Consider the following 17,292-nt stretch of genomic DNA (forward strand, 5'->3'; position numbering starts at 1 on the left):
TACAATGTTACTCATGGCACAAGGCAGGAAGGACAGTGAGCTAGTGGTATGATCACCTCTTGTAGATGAGGAATTAGCTGAAGAAGATGGGCAGCAGCATGGTTTTCCTTCTTCCTCTTCCTTTTCTACCTCCATGTTGTCAGTACCTTTTCTTTTTATCGAGTGTAACTCAATCCCAAGGTTTCATCTTGACGACACTTCCAAAAATCACCACAAATGCTTGGAGAGTTACTACAGGAAAGCATCCTGAGCTAGAGTTACTGTATGTACTCTTCTGCAGCTGCAACACGATATTTTTTCAAACTCAACCTTCATTTTTGCACTATAGAGTGCAAGAAGAATAATCAGATTTAGAGAAATCAGTCTTTATGGAGAAAAAACCTCAACAAAAATGTTTTTTTGTTGTCAGACCTTAATGTTGCAACATTTCTGTTACTTTTTGCAAATGTTGGACTTCAAAACGTTGGTCTGGTTAATTCTTCGGGGATCGAGGGTTTTTTTAGTAGTTTTGTGAATTTTGACAGCATTTTCTGTAAAACTGCCTATAGCTCAGCTTGGAAATCAACATACTTTTACTAGCAAGCATACGTGTTCCTTAATTTTTGAAAGACTTCTACGTAAAGGAGAGAAACACGTTTTTACCAAGTGTGTAGTGAAATTAACATTTGATAATGCAGTTTAAAAATACCTTTTCTTTTGCTTGCTTGCTTGCTTTCTTTCCTGCTGAAGGTTTTGCCCTGTATTCATCCTGGCAATACCAGGCTCCAGGTCATTTTTTCTTTCTTTTTTTTCTTTCTTTTTTTTTTTTAAATAGGTTATAGCGTGTTTCCCTATATAGTGTTCTTCATGTTTCCTACTTTCCTCTTCTCCGTCACTGTTTACTTATACCTAAACATTGCTCTGCCACCTCTCACATGCCTTTCCTCTATATGGATAAGGTAAAATATGAAGGCTTAGTTGCTTTTCGTATGCTGCAAGTAGGAATTTTTCCTATTCCATCTTTGCACCATTAATGTTACGTGCCTGCCTACGTACAAATATTTCTAGAGCTTATTGCTGGATTTTTTCAGAGGTTTCTTGGAACACAGGAGGACTAAGACTAACCAGATACTGTTATCTATACTATTTCTTCCCTGCTTTTGCATACCAAGAAGGAAAACAGATGTAATTCTAGTCACTGTGCTTCCGTGGGTGCGCAAGTTGCAGTGGAGACTAGGGACGGGCAGCCGTGTGCAGAGCTCAGTGGTGTGTTGGTACCTTGAGGAGTGTTGGCTTCATAAACATAAAGATGTTTTTCATATAGGTACAGTATTTAGAATTGACAGAAAGTACTGTTTGCATAGGGGCAATTTATTTTTCTCATCTTTGTAGCATACTACTTCGATAACTTTGGGAGTATTTGACACTTTGGAAGCAAAGGTGTGTGTCTGTCCAAGATGCTGTTTGTGACAGCTTCATGCGGGAGAATCAGAAGCTGGGTTTGCTGCAATCTGGAGGAGCTCTTGTATATTGAAGGATATAAAAAGGTCTTTTCAAACTGGTACATAATTTAGAAAAAGACATATGCTGAAATCTGGATTAGACTGGTGAAAATTGAAAAGAATTATCACTTCCCATTTGCTTGGAAGCATTTGGCCCTTCGTTTAACTATTTTTTTATTCATTTTTTTAAATGTCTCTAGGTGTCTGAAGTTCTCAGTTCGTGTTCTGCAAGAGGAAATCATAAATTCACCTCAGATCTCTTGCTGGTATCAGCTGTCTTAAAATCATCGCTAACATATATCAAGAGAATTAATTATCTAGTTTTGCCAAATAATCCTAATTGGCCTGATTTAACTTGTAGCTCCTGGCTGATGCTACTGCTCATAGGGGGAGCCTTCCTATTTATAAAGTGCTGCAGCATTTTTTTTCCAAGAGAGAAAGATGGGAGTGAGAATCTTCTGGAATTTGCAAAGAAACATAACCTTAAAAGTGCCTGAGTTTTATCATGATTTGATTTTAATTTAAATGCCATCACAGAAGCCTGTCTTGTTATGTCAGTCTCTATTCAGCTCTAAATGATTAGAGGCAGAAGGTTGAGGCACAGCGTGGGATGGCATTTTGCAGAGTGCCTGAGTAAGACATCCCTATGAGTTTGACTTGATTGTTTTTCTAGTCATTTGATTTATTCTACATCCGTCTTAAAATCATCCAGGAGAAACTGTTCTTGGCCCATTCAAATTTGTACAGCTTTGGTTCCAGTTCTGAACACACAGCCTTCATTTTCTTCTGTAAATATGCAGGTTGGAGAAAAAGACAACTGCAGGAGTATCTCAGCTGTAGAGAAAGGGGGACAAGGGAGATTGTCTGTAGGTTGTGACTGAAGAGGGAGAGGAGATCCCTGGTTGTGCAGAGCCGGGTGGCCCAAGCTGGGGCAAGCAGAGCTCCTTGTGCCTTGTGAGACCTGCCCCAGGGGTGCACATTTTAACACTCTCCATCAAACGCATACACGGGTTACAATCCATATTTCAGGAACAGTGAAATTGTGGCTTTTAATCTCATTACATCTATATGGATTTTGAAGTATTTGAAATATGTTTAAAAATGAGTTTGACAGTGTGAGGGTGCAGGAGAGAGTATTTGAGGGGTGGCTGGGTACTGGGTGCTCTGCTCTCGTATTCAACTGACTTGACACTTGCCCACTGACACAGGGTATGTGTGTACTATGTGCCACAACAGAATATAGCACAAAGTTGCTCTAATGCTATTATATTTGCTTAAAGTTTGTGTTATTTAAGACGTTAAAAAAAAAAAAAGGCTAGGCCTTTCTTTAATATGTTATTTTGAGAAGTGCACCTTAAAAATTCAGGAATCACATAGAAGCTGTAATTTTATCTCTTGATATGTTGTATATGCAGGTAGGTATACCTTTGCTTAATTGGACTTTGAGTATTATTTTTGCTGTAAATTTAAAAAACAAAAACAAAAAACCCAAACCAGACCCAAACCACTTTTGAGAAAGGCTAGGGAGCTTGAGATAGCATTTCTACTTCTGTCTGAGTTAATAACAACATTGTTAAGAATTTAAATTTGAAGTGAAACTTTTCTGTGGTGAGAAAATATTTGAAGAAATATTCCCAGAGACTCAAACCAATAGAAGGTCTGAAAAGGATATCAGGTGTTACAGTTCTAGTGTACTTCAACTTAAAAAATAAAAGTGGAAATGGCAATGTTAAATTATTTTTGTTATTTGTTAAATATCTCTTGACGGTCTAATTATTTGGCCAGATTTATTATTAGTAATTTGAATGATGTACTTTTTTAAAAGTGTATTGGTGCTTTGTATTTTTAAAAAAACATTGAAATAATTCTGAAAGGCATTTTAAAAGAAGGCAATTAGAAGACATATGAAAAACTTACATGTCTTTGGAATTTTTTTTTTACATTCTCTGGACTGTGGGGCAGATTTTTTTTCCATTGTTTATTTCTTCAAAGGATGGCTTGCACAGCTGCGTGAGCACAGTGACACTTTTTCTGTCTTTTGCTCCCTGTTATCATTCGGTTAAGACACTCATGGAATTAATTTGAACTACACCATCTATGGATTTTAAAAAAACCAGCAGGGTTTAGCTTAAGTTGCTAATTAGCTGAAAGCTGTTGGGAGACCATTTGTGCTGTTGGTTGGTGCCCCTGCTAGCAATTAGGCCATGTTTTCCTGGAAAACCACGTTGAACATGTTTATTTTAAATGTATATGCATCATGTCAAACCTTTATTCAGCAAGAGATTTTTTTGGAGGGTCTCTCTCCTCACATTTTAGAAATTAGAGACTGGCAACCTGTCTTCTGACTCATTGGAAGGGACCTCTTGTTTTGACTAGTTAGTCTCCATGAGCTCGGTAAGCAATTCTTAACGAACTGAATCAATTCAGCGGCCACTTCTCTGCCCTGCCTTGCGCTTGCCACCCTTCTGGTGACCTTCAGGTTCAGCAAGTACTTAAAGTTAATTATATCCCTAATGACTTTGCAAACTTGTTTCCAGATATTGTGAACTGGGGCAAGGTTCGAATGTAAACGTATGCCCCCCTTTCTGTTGCCGAGGTATATACTATTAAAGTGTTGTCTGCAGCGTTATGTTCTTGTCTGCAGCTAACAAAGTTAAGTAAAACCTAATTCTTCTTCCAAATTCTCAAGTAAATGCTTCCTAAATTCACAAATAAAACTCGTTTGGATGTAACTGTCTTCAGAGAGAGGTGTCTTACTGTCTGTTTACTTTGTGTCTCTATAAATTTTGTTAATATACTTCACAAATGCAAGTCAGCTGCATGGAGTAGTTTGTTTGTTAGTTTTTAATTCAGAGTGTAGGCCAAGTTGCCAGGTAAAATTTTTAACTTCCACTTCCTGAGCTTGGTTTTGGTGTGGACTGTTTGACTTCTGCACAGTCATCTCAGAGGGTTGTTATTTATTGTCTCAGAGATACTGAGGTGCCACCCCTTTATGAAAGGTATTGAAATGTATTTTTCATAAGATGACGGGAAATAGTCTTGGTATCATAATAATTAGAGAATCATACCATCGTAGAATACCAGTTTGGAAGGGACCTCAAGGATCATCCGGTCCAACCTTTCTTGACAAAAGCTTGGTCAAGACAAGATGGCTCAACACCCTGTCCAGAAAAGTGTCCAGTGATGGGGAATCCACCACTTCCTTGGCGAGATTGTTCCAATGGCTGATTGTTCTCACTGTGAAAAATCTTCCTCTTATGTCCAATGAGAGAAAATAAATATTTTTGGGTTTTTTTTTTCAGAGTTGTTAATTTCAGTCTATAATAGCTATTGAGGAATATACAGCAGTGATTGCTAAAAGACAAATTTCAAATAGAAGTATTTTTGCCTTCATAAAACAATGGTATCGCAAAGCAAACTTATTCTTCCAGTCTTAGCTAGTCTGCGTAATGCTTGTCATGGAAACATCAGGGCAAAAGTATCAGGAACAATTTTATTTTATTTTCCTGCTCTTGTCTTTCCTAGTGTTCCTGGGGTACTTGCATTTCTCTGTATTTAGACCACAAGGCTGTCTAAAAGAGATACCTTTAGTTTAAATATCAACACTTGAAAGCTTTAGCTCCAGAAATAAGCATGGTATGGATGAGGCTACTGTTTCCTTATTATTTATTTACATTTTGAATGAGCACTCACCAGAATATTATATAATATTCTCTTCGGATTTTCTGAATTACACTTCTGTAGCTGTCTGTTGAATGTGGCCATTTTGCAACAAATGAATTACAAAAGACACAAATCTAAGTGCTATACCGAAAGGTTTTCTAAGTAGATGACAGTGGGAGTTCTATAAAATTTTACTTTTCCACTGCACCCAAGTTTGCAAAAAGCACCTTTTTTGAACGTGGTACCAAAGGGCATGGTTCTGGACTTCTGTTACACAGCTCTGATTTCTTTTTCACTGCATACATGTTGCTGTATCAAGTATTAGCTGAGGACATGCAAGTTATATGATGTTTACTTGCTTTAGAAAGAAGAAATGTCAAGATGAATGTAACACATACTTAATAAAAATAAAACACAAGCAATTATTTACGAGTTGGGTAGTTTTTTTTCCCAAAACATGTATGGTTTTTAAAATATGCATACAATAATATGCTGTTCCATGTGGAGATTTTAGTGTATGGTACCAGAATAAGGAATATGTCAAACACACCCATATTCGAAGTTATACTATAATTTAGGTTGAAGTATGGTTTATTTGGAAAGCAAATTTTAAAAAAAACCAACAAAGCCTTCTGATTCTTGGGATTATTCTGGTACTGGCTTCTGCCCAGTTACCCCTTACAAACTCAGAGCATTGTTCTAGGGGTTTTGTTTAGTAAATCTGTTCCCTTTCTGTATGTGATGCGGAGTCAAGTTACCTGCACATCTGAAATGATTGTTTTCCTTTCTCTTGGTAGCACTGGGGTTCCTAATAAAGCGTACAATCCTGTAGGCAACAGGCTGACTTCATGCACCATCTGAACCCTGTCGTTGCTTTGCTGAAACTATTATTACTGTAAATGACATTAAACAAATGCATAAACTTTTTCAGGACAGAGTCATCTGTTACTGAATGATGTGGAAAACAGAACAAACAGATATTTCACTACCAGGCTTAAAAGGGGTCTTTAAAATATTTGGATTTTTAATAATACGGTTTATACTGAGTATTGCTCTTTTGCTATTAATTTGCGTGAGGCGATCACTGTTATTTTGGTGGGGATGGCGGAGGGGCCTCATTGCAGGGGCCAAAGGAAGGTTGGGAAAGGACTGTTCTCACTTCCCTGGTGAGGAGTGTGCTGCCTTCCATCTTTCTCCATCTCCATCCCTTTAAATCCTGTGAACTCAGGGCGGGTTCACCCAACCTTTGCTGACCCAGGAAAACGTAAACACGTGCAAAGGGGAACTTGGATAACTCTACTTTTCCTGCCCTGCTAATCCCCCTAGCTCTGCTGATCTGATTTTGGTCTGTAAGCAGCTTAATTTTTGCAGTCTTACTTAAAAGGATCATTTGATCTTGAAGTTGTTCATATATCTAAATAATAACTTCCCAAAATGCTACTGTAGCCTTCTGTTCATTCCCTACACTTTCTTAGGCATTGCTTCTTTTATCATGTCTATAAGTTATTGACCCGGTTGGGTGGTTGGCCAAATACAACCACTTCAATGAGATCTGTATTTTCCTTATAAAAGTAGCTTAATTTTTTTTTATACATTCTATATGGAAACAGGTAAAAATCAGTTTTTTTAAACCACTTTTAAAATGTCTATATTAGAAAAAATAGGGTGAAAGCACATAGATGTTGACTTGGGATTTTTTTATAAAGATATTTTTGTCAGTGTTCGACTTTGGTTTTGGGTCAACATTTTGACTTTGTAAGAAAGTTGGTTTCCCCACTTCTGGTTTTGCCTGGTTAGCAGACACCCGGGATAGCAGTTATCTGGTGTGTAATCTGGAAGGCTGTGTCACTGTTAAAACAGTGCAAGTGGGATTCTTAAGAAATGTTGTTACTTTGTATTAATTTTTCATTCCCTCAAAAGTTAAATCTGTAAACTGGAGAGAGATAAGAGTCACAGCGGCACTCTTTTAAGACGACCGGAATGAAACCAGCACCACATACCGGCATCAAAGTTAGTGGTGCAACTGATGATGCATATCCCAGGAGATACGGTTACACTTCTGGGAAGTCATTTCCATTCTGCAATCTCTCCATTCTTTCCTCTTCTTGATGTAATTACAGAGGTTTAATAGCAAGTGCTATTTAAAACATACATTAAAAAATAGAAATTTATGAGAGTGCTTGATGCTGAGTTATTGAATAAAGATAAAGAAAATACGATCCTAGATCTGGAATCTGTTGTTGTTAATTGGCAGTAGTTAAGCAGAAATACTTTAAAGTGTTTTTATTAGTGTTGGATTGATTTTGTGTTTGGCTCCTGCATAATTTGGCTTTCTGCAGTAGTGAGGTTAAGAAGGCACTTTTGATTTCATACACTTGTTACCAAATGGATGGCTACTACTTCTTTGGGTCTGAGTATCTCCTGATTAATTTTTTTTTCTCAAATATATGGGAAGTGTAAATTAAGCTCTGCAAAGCAGGAGGTATGCTTGTTACTTTTTGTTTGTGTAGAGTCCTGTTGTGGGTCAAACTGTTGAATTAGTTACGGAAGTGGAAGTGTTACGGTCAGAAGGTGCAAGACTGATCTGTATTGATTTTTAATTATTGTTCATTGTCTCCTTAGAAACAGACTATATATTAAGCTGTAGGTTCTCAATAACATGATAGCCTTATGGTTTAATACAATGAAGCAACTTAATCTTTTGTGACATTGGTGGAATTGATCCATTTGGCTTAATTTGAAATTCAGAAATAAATTCCACTGTGTCTGGATTGTTGACTCCTGAGATAGTGGTACTTTTAAGTAAGAAAGCAGTAGGGTTGAAATACAGTGTGGAGTCCTGCTTCCTTTCTCCCCTCACCTCTTTCCCCACCGAGAGCTGACCTTATGAATACTTAGGAGCAGAAGTGATTCTGGTGTTATTAACATCTGCATCAGAGACCAGGAGTCACCAGTATGCCAAAGTGTAGAAATATGCTACTGAATTTGGAAGTTCTAGGAAGAGTGGTTTAATTCGAGGAGCTTGTGGGAATCAGTGGTTCAACCTCTCTTAGCCTTGAGTTTGTGTTTGTTCATCATCTAACCATTTTCTTCTTTCAGTTCTTGCAAGTGTATATTCAAATGTGCCAGGACTCTTTATGGCAAACTAAAGACCAGAGTGCTATTTGTGTTAATGGGTGTTATGGTGAAAAGGCATGCAGATGTTCAGGGACTGTAGACAGTCATGAGATTTTTTACTTATACCTAATATAGTTGTTTCTATGAATTGTATGTGTGCATGTATATACCTACTGCATATGATAACCTAGTGGCTGCTATTTTTTTGCATCAGCTTTACTATGTTGCTTACAGTTTATTTTTCAATTGGCAGGTATTTAATTAGTCAAGGAGCACACGTAGGAGCTGTTAATAGTGAAGGAGACACTCCATTAGATATTGCTGAAGAAGAGGCAATGGAAGAACTGCTTCAGAATGAAGTAAATAGACAAGGTAATTTTGACTATGGAAGCGTGGTTTTGTTTATTGGACACTAAATATATTTTTGAAACTTTATGCTAAATTAGAAGTTTTGAAGTCACTGATTTTTTTCTCTAAAGAGAATTGTCAATACAATGTACAGTGCTCAAGCTGTCTTCTAGGTGTTTTTACTCAGCCCAGCCTCTTGTGAAGAAAGAGATCAGAAGTGTTGAATGCAGGGGCTGATTGGATTCCAGCGTTCACTTAACAGAATTTAGGTGGTATTCAGATACTATGAATGGTATCCCCACACCTGGGATATAGACTTCTGTATCTAGAAGTACCTAATAATGTATTGATACAGCTATCTGTAGTCTTCTAGGTGTCTGAATTCTTGCCTTAGAGAGGAGAGAAATAGGCACTTTTAGAGTGACTCAGGTGTGTCAGTGTTAGGATGAGATGAATCCAACCCTAAGGTAACTGTTTCTCTCCATTGACTACGAGAAAGCCCAAAATAACTAAAACAAAGAGTAAACAACTGTACTATATCCCATAAATCACCTTTTGTGTCTAGTTCTGACCTTTTCAATGCCCATCTACAATGCCAAATGTCTGAAACTAGTCTTGGCATAAGGAGTCTTACATTGCACTTGTTTTAGGCCTCAGAACCTATTGTGAACTTTTAGGTTCCTCCCAGTTTTGTGTACTCTTCTGAGAGCATTCATGTAACACTTAATGAGTAGGCATCAAGTTTTGACAGCATTGTTTAAAAACGTATGCCCTAAATGTAAGTACCTTGCTCCTAGAAAATTGCTAGTACTGGCAGTGGTGTCTTTAAAAGAGAAATTGGCCTTTGAAAAAGCACATTGATTTGGTTTCCCCTGCTTTTTTCCCCCCTCCTTACGTTGCTGTTTTCCATGTTCCAGTCCTCAGCTGGGTTTTCCAGTGAAAGGTCTTTGAAAGCTTTTGGTTTTTTCCATTCCACAGAGGAAAGAATATTCAGTTGTTGACCACCTTGAGTCCAATAGAAATACACTACTTTCCCAGAACTCCCAGTTAAAGAACTGAGTTGTATTGTGTATTGAACAAATATGACATTCAGAGTAAAGATGGAGCTTTGTGGGGGGTGTGCTAGGGGACTGCATCTCCCTTCTGAAGACCCCTGCCCACCTCTTAAAAGGCTTTTTCCTCCTTGAAAATGTTGGGGCTTTTGTAGCGTTGAATTTATATCTCTCAGATAGATTTACATAATTTAACAGTAAACAAGGAATTCCTTCAGGCTTTACCCTGATTTAATTTGTATGGTTAAACCTGCTTAATACCCAAAGCAAATGGTAAAAAGAAAGTGGATGACGTGATACACAGGGAAATAAGAGATACCTGCAGATACATAGCAGTAGACTGTAGATTTGACAAAGGCTTTGATCCAATTATTTGGTAGTGCCAATGGAATTTTGATTAGCAGTTATTATAGTTAACACATGAAGAACATCAGATGAGATAGTTGTGATATTTTTTTGTCTGTACTACCATTTGTCTGTTTTAATTCATTTGGAAAAAATACAGTCGTTCTCTTTTCTAACAGTACTGTCAGTCTTAGCTGAAGAGTTGTTTCTGGAACATGCCTCAGCCTAAATTCTTTAAGGTTCTTTTTGAAATGTTTTACTTAACTGATGGGCTGTACTAATTGACTGTAATAGTTCTTGGTAAAATTGACATTATATGGGAGGAGAAGTCTTCCAAAATCCCTTATCTATATGTCACTGGGGGGGGTTATGTACCTTTTTGCAATACAGAGATTCAACATTACACGCTAATTTTTATTCTTTTGCAAATTTAATTATTCTGAACAGCCCAATCGTAAAATTAGCATTGGTAACCTAACCTAAATGCCACAATTCAGTGAAAATTTCAGTGTGGTTTACATATTTCATATTTAAAGCTTACCATAAACTGTCTATCATACTGTCTTTAGGAGTCTGAGAAGAATGTAGATGTTCCCACACTGTAGCTGTCAGCTTCTGCAGGGATAATTCAGATTGTTTTAAAATACTGCATTTCACTTACTGTAGAAAACCCGTTTTCCAAGTGTTCCTCTTGCGTTCTTATGTCACTTGGCTTGCTGACTAGCTGAAGGATTTTCAGAAGATTGGTTTTTCTCAGATGATTTGAAAAAGTTGAATGAGGCACCATGTCTGATGAGAAAAAAACCTTACTAGGGCTGTGCTCCAAAATGGATTGACCTCCCTCTCTGGAGAACAGGAACTGGATGTTGTGCTGAAGAGTCACCACACTGTGAACATCCCTGACAGCATTTCTGCCTTCCTGGTCTTAACAGGACACTAAAACATATGGTTATAAATATATATAAAATTCTACTTATATATTACACAAATACAGATATATATAAAAGAATGCATTCTTGAATGCATTCTACCTAGCTTGCTTTGCTGTTAGACCACTTAGGAGTTGCATTTTCACAGAAGCAAGGAAGAAGGCCTGCAGCATCCCTCCTTCTGAATTTGTGTCTGAAGGTGTAATAGCCTAAGGGCTTTTACCTGCAGGGATGAAATCATTCTTAATGATTGTGGATGAGAATGAAATAGAAAGAGTACGAATCTGGATGTGCACTTGTCGTATATTATCTTATTAAATCACAAGACATTTGTCCCCTCAATAAGATTTTAATCAGGCTTTTGATGGCATCCTTAGCTTGCATATAAAGTTAATATTGTATAAAGAACGATTATTTAGCCATTATCATGATCACTGGAAAGTGCCTAATTGTGTGTATGTTGCATCTAGAGAAGTTAATAGCTCTAAAATAGGAACTTAATTGTTTATCTTAATATGGAATTAACACATGCATTGTGACAGTTTCATCTTTGACTATACATGTGGCTGAATGTAGTTATCTCTCCAGCTTTAGCATTGCTCCATGTATAAAATAAAGCAGTGCTGCTTTCATAATGCAGGTTAACTGTGGGGTCTGTGAAATAATCAAACCTGTCTCACTGTTACTGGGTAGTGGAAGATCAGCCTATTTATTTTGAAAATAAACAAAACTGGGTGCCAAAAAATCTTACTCTGTGTACATAAAACATGCAGCATGAAATTCAAGTAAATGTTTTCTGTAACATTCTTGCCTTGCAGCCTTTTCATGTGTGTTTATTCCTACATTCATTATAGTTTAATTTTTGTGTTGCTGATTTAAAGCTGTTGAGTATGGCTTCCTACATGTGGGTGTCAGCAGTCAGTGTCATTCAGTGGCAGAAGATTGCTTGGAAAGATCAGTCAGGTTCATTGTGATTTCAGACACGTCAAAGTGACGACATTGGATGGTTCTGTTAGAAATCTGGGGAAAATCACCGCTTTAGCTCACCCTTTTTGCTGCTTTTGCAGACCCTCAGTCTTTACAGGAAAAGTTCAGACAGAGTCTTCCAGTTGTGTTACTGTTCAGCCTTGTTTGTACTTATGCCCAATTTTTGCAGGTATCAAATTATATTTTAAGGACATGTCTAACTACAGGACAAAAAATGGAGCCTCTGGAGACACTAGATTTACAGAAATAAATTCTAGAATACAACACAGTTCAGCTTTATGGGACATTGCAGGCTTAATAAAGCAAAGCGTCTGCAGTGTTTGCTCATCCTATTTTAGCATTCAGACTCCAAAATGAGACCTGTCTAGAGAGGAGATGGTCAGTGATCCAAATTAATCTTCTTGTATTACAAGTTCTGTTGTGAGGAGTGTAGGATATAAATGAAGAGAGCTTTTATAATAATATTATCCAGTATCTATCTTTCTTCAATTACTCTGATCTCCGTATGTGACACGTCAGAATTGTGACCCCTGGTTCAGGCGTCATTTCATGTGTGCTCTTGTGTGGGCCACAGACCCCCAGACAAGGTCCCCTGTGTTCTGCTGGGCATAGAGCAGGACCCTGCTGATGCAATGGTCTAGCTGTCCTGGAAGTGAAGCAGTAGCACTCCAAGAGTAAGAAATGCATTTTTCTACCCTGATCTTCAAAGGGATATTACTGGCTTAATTATTTTTCAATCTTAAAACCTAGTTTAGTTTCCTACTTTGTGAAAAGATAAATTGCATACGTGCTCAGGTAAGGTATAAAGATTTTTTTGACACAGTTATGAACACTTTACAAATAGCAAAACTAGGTATTTTGTGGAAATTATTCCAAAATAATGCTGAACAACTCTTTCATTTGCATGCTGTGTGTTTTAACTACTTTGTGTGTTGTTCAAAAAACTTCTCTTAGGACCTGTTTTGTTCTTTCTCCATATGGCTGATACCTCTATCATGGGCCATGCATATAGCTGCCACTGCAATCCACATAATTCTCAATCTTCATTAGAAATATTGTTAGGTACAGTTTCTCGATATGATCCTGTATGTTTCTACTCTGCAGTGTTTCAGCATATCAAGGTTGTGGAAGTTGTCTTTTGCCAGTAGTGTAAAGTTTTAGTTTGCACTGGTGAAAACTGGGAGATGTGAGGGAGTCGGGGCTTTAGGCCCGGCAAACCCTGCCCGGTTTTAGATGCTGCCTCTCCTCGGGTCTCGAGTAGGGTTAACTTTAATGGTTCAAAGTAATTTTTTTAGCTGTTTATCATCAGATGGCCTCTTAGAATTATTTTTAACTGCTTAAGCAGTTATTTTGAATTATAGGAAACATTCTCGGGAGGTGATTTAGCGGGGAGAGGTGACGTGAGGTGAATCAGGAGTTCATAACGCAGCATGGTGGCTGCTCACTAGCTCTCAGAGGGATCGCTTCTCCTTTTCCAAGGAGAGGCGAATGTTCCTCATTCTTAATTATAGGTAAATGTAACGAGACTCTCTCGGATGTGTTGCTTAACTCAGCTTTGTTTATGTGGATAAAATGTGAACTATTACATTTGTATATAAACATTAGCTACATGAAGTAAAAAGTGGGTTGCTCTTCCATGCAGTATCTATAAAACATGCCTTTATATGGCTGAGGAGCCCTGAAACAATGATTCAGCATTTAAATTTATGCTGAATTTCATTAAACGCTCACTGAACGGCGTCCTGTTTTCAAACCTGTTTGGAACTGTTGAATAACACTTGTTGATCAGAAAAAATGAGAGCGTTTAGCAATAAATTATTAATGATTTAAGGAGCTGTTGGGCTGCCAGGGAGGTTGAGCGGAGGGATGGTGTGGGCGAACCCGGGGCTGCAGCTGAGCTGAGGCAGCGCATTGCCATCTATAGGCTGGACGTGGGAAGCCTTGGAAACCTATGACCAGCCTTTGCTTTTTCCCTGATATCTTAATAGAGGCTGGAAAACAAAAGCGAGGAAAAGGTCCCTACAAGGTATAATAGAGGCTGTTCACATGCCGTTTTCTGTAGTTACTAATGGGAGTTGTATTTAGCTTATCTCAGAGAGCAGCTTTTTTTTCTATGACACGGAGTTAAACTCCTTTTTCGTGCCAGTTATTAACATGGGATGTTTTATTTCAATTGGCAAGATTCTCGTACTTTCTTCTGTTGAAATATGGTCAGAAATTTACTGTCTTGTAAAATAATGTATTGATGCAGCCATTAGTCCTCTGCAGCCATTGTAGCTTGTGTGGGCTGCAGAAACGCAATTATTTCTGATATTGATAGAAGTCTATTTTCAGTATTAGTTACTTTTTCTGCAAAAACATTGCTATTTTGACATAATTCTCTGGGAAAGTATGCTTAGACATTAACCTTTAGAAGTTCAAGATCAGGGTTTGGGGGAACTTTTTCCTCTGTTCTTCCTTTATGCAAAAGTGCCTCAAAATGCCCAGCCACACACACGAACAGTTTGACACTGATAGGAATTTACGTCAGGTTCTTCAGGTGGAGAAGGTTACTCATGCTGATAAGGATTCACAGTTAGACCTCAGGCATGAAAAAAAAGGATGGACATGAGTGTGACTAACAGATGATATATAAACTCTTTGTCTGCGCAGTAGTGTTTTGTAAATGTAAATGACTGGACTCTAGAGAATTATTTTCCCACGATCTGCTGATCTACACTGCTGTGTCATTCCAAAAGGCAAGCGGATGCGAAGGCCCAAGGAAGTTAGAATTTGCATTAGTTCACACTTCAATATGTAGGAACCTCTAGAAGAACGAGAATACATGATTCTCAGTACGTTATTGATTCAAAGTTCCTGGTTTTCATTCTTCATACCTGTCAGAGTTTATAAAGATTATTAGATATGTAAAATTTAATCTCTGTTCAGATTTATTTTGTCATGGGTTGTCTTGAGAGAGTTTTAGAAACTTCCATGTATTTACTTTTTTACCACAGCTTCTCTCAAACAAGTACATTTTAGCTTTTTCCACTTCTTAGTCTTAGCTTCAACAATCTTTTGTATCTTCCGGCATCTTGCAGACTTAGCCTCCAGATTATGGGGTTTCATCATTCTGTTAATTTTTATTAAATTGCCAAGACCGAAGTGATTGTTTTAGTTGATTAAGTGGATAAGTCTAGGAGTTCAGTCAACTGCTTAGAACGCTTAATGTATAACCTGCCTCAGTTATTTTATGATACTTAGTAAAGTAGAAGATAAGAGCTTCATGAGTCCGTTTTATTGTAATCCGTTTTATCACATTTTACATAGTAGAATGATTCACTGCATTACATATGATCATCTCTATATTATCTGTGTCTTTTAATGCTGTGATATTAATACTTTCTTTAATGAGGGCCACTTCTATAGACTTCGAAAATTAATTAAGATTATTTTTATAGAGTAGTTCTGAAAAAAGATGTTGTAGCTTTGCAGTCTTTTTTGCGGTTTTTATATTGTTGTGTTGGACAGTGAGGGGAGTTATGGGATAGAAACAAGTTTGTTGTAGAAAAACGGTTTGGGGACAGATGAAGCTTCTGCAGGAAATACTGAAAGAAGGCAGAATTAGATCTGAGTCAAGGAGCATTTATCTTAACCTCTGCTCTGCTACTGTTGAGGTTTGTGGGTTTAGCTAGTACATCCTTAGCCATTTCTAGATTTCATTTGTTTTTATTATGTCCCAGTTAATGCTTTGCTCCATGAGAAATTGCAAATGCAGAAGACAGAAGAACAGTATATATTATATATTTAAGTCCCTGCATATCAGTGTCTAAGATTAAACAAATCATGTACATAAAATAATTTTGCTGAAGATTGGCCCACTGATTTCCTGTTAGAGGTCAATCCAGATACAGTTCGTGCTCTTCATGACCACAATTCCCAAGTCCCTTTTCCTCACAAAGTTGTCACTGTTCAGTCAGCATAGACAGAGCAATGCTCACGCATAGTTCTCTTCAAGACCTTTTTCCTGCTGTGTTCTTTAGATCAATCCATGTGATAGGAATTTAAAAATGCTTGCAAATATATGCTTTGTTTTCCCCATTTAGGGTCTGGGGTTTTTTTTCAATCTGTTTAACCTGATGTGTGTGCTTGTAAATGTTACATTGCATTCCTTTTCATCAGTGCATGAGAATTTTTTGTGAAACATATTATAAAAAGTTTTCAGTGGTTTTGTGGTGATGTTTTTAACCTGAGATGTGAAGCGAAATTTCCAAAGGCTTGGCTATTTGAGTATAAGGTTTGTGTTTCACAATGATAGAAGACAAACCAGAAATTCTTTCTAAAGTATGAAAGATATAGCTCCATCTTTCTTATTATCAATGTTGAGAAGTTAGACTGTTCCTCTTCACATAGCTATCTCCTCGTAAAAACATTGTGGCTACTTTCTACAGATATGTTGGGCCAGACTTATATTTTGATGCTTAGAAGGTCAAAATATAATTTTTATGCTTTTTTTAACAGGTGACTTCAGTAGTTATTACTATGATGGTAGAAATTCTTAAAATTAAAGAGCCAGTTTTAGTAGCGCTTTTTTTTTTCCTTCTCTTATGAAAAAACTGCATTATGCATGCAAAGTGTCCTGCAGCAATGGATGTTTTCATAACCTCTTGGGACTCATCTTCAAAAAGATACTAATATCTAACCGTGAACATTATTGATATTATCTAGCTGTTTTTTTATTGTATTACATAAACACGGTGTAAGATTTGTTACATAATTCAAGTGTTTGAACTAAACTATTTTGTGTCTTCCCTTCCCTTCTCCCCTTTCCTGTCTGAATTAGGGGTTGATATAGAGGCAGCTCGAAAAGAAGAAGAACGAATAATGTTAAGAGATGCGAGACAGTGGCTCAACAGTGGCCATATAAATGATGTCAGGCATGCAAAATCTGGTGGTACAGCACTTCATGTAGCTGCTGCGAAGGGCTATACAGAAGTCTTAAAGTAAGTGTGGTTTAAATGGAAATTTTTCATATTTCATTGTCCTGTTGATGTAATGCTGCTTGGAATTGATAAGATTGGACACTTCTGACTTTTAGGGGTTGTATCTCAGAAAATAACGATCTCTAGAACTATCTCTGCCTCAAAGTTTGATTTCACATTTTCAAACACTTGTAAGTCATGATGCTGTTGGCTTTATATGTTAATTCATGCAAAAAATGAACACAGTGTACATATTGAAGCTGCATACTTATTTAAAAGAAGAAAGCTTACAAAAAACTTACCCTGTTTCTAGAGCCAATACTTTTTTTTTAATGCCGATTAACATTCTGGTTGATGCATATTTTCAAGACACCATATTTATTTGCATATGTAAAGCAGAGTTTGTAAT

The 17,292-nt window shown here is 37.2% G+C and overlaps 1 protein-coding gene across 9 annotated transcripts in view; it reads left to right on the top strand.

Annotated features, from left to right (window-relative positions):
• The window catches only part of PPP1R12A (protein phosphatase 1 regulatory subunit 12A), a 117,154-nt gene that overhangs the window by 51,861 nt on the left and 48,001 nt on the right, over positions 1–17,292 (top strand). For all 9 annotated transcript variants that reach the window (XM_014963642.1, XM_014963644.1, XM_014963640.1 and 6 more), the window contains exons 3-4: positions 8,515–8,633; positions 16,745–16,904. In XM_014963642.1, coding sequence (XP_014819128.1) covers positions 8,515–8,633; positions 16,745–16,904 — 279 coding nt within the window. The remainder of the gene's footprint in view (positions 1–8,514; positions 8,634–16,744; positions 16,905–17,292) is intronic.

Source organism: Calidris pugnax, unplaced genomic scaffold (assembly GCF_001431845.1).
Source record: "Calidris pugnax isolate Ruff unplaced genomic scaffold, ASM143184v1 scaffold44, whole genome shotgun sequence".
Classification (NCBI taxonomy): Eukaryota; Metazoa; Chordata; class Aves; order Charadriiformes; family Scolopacidae; genus Calidris; species Calidris pugnax.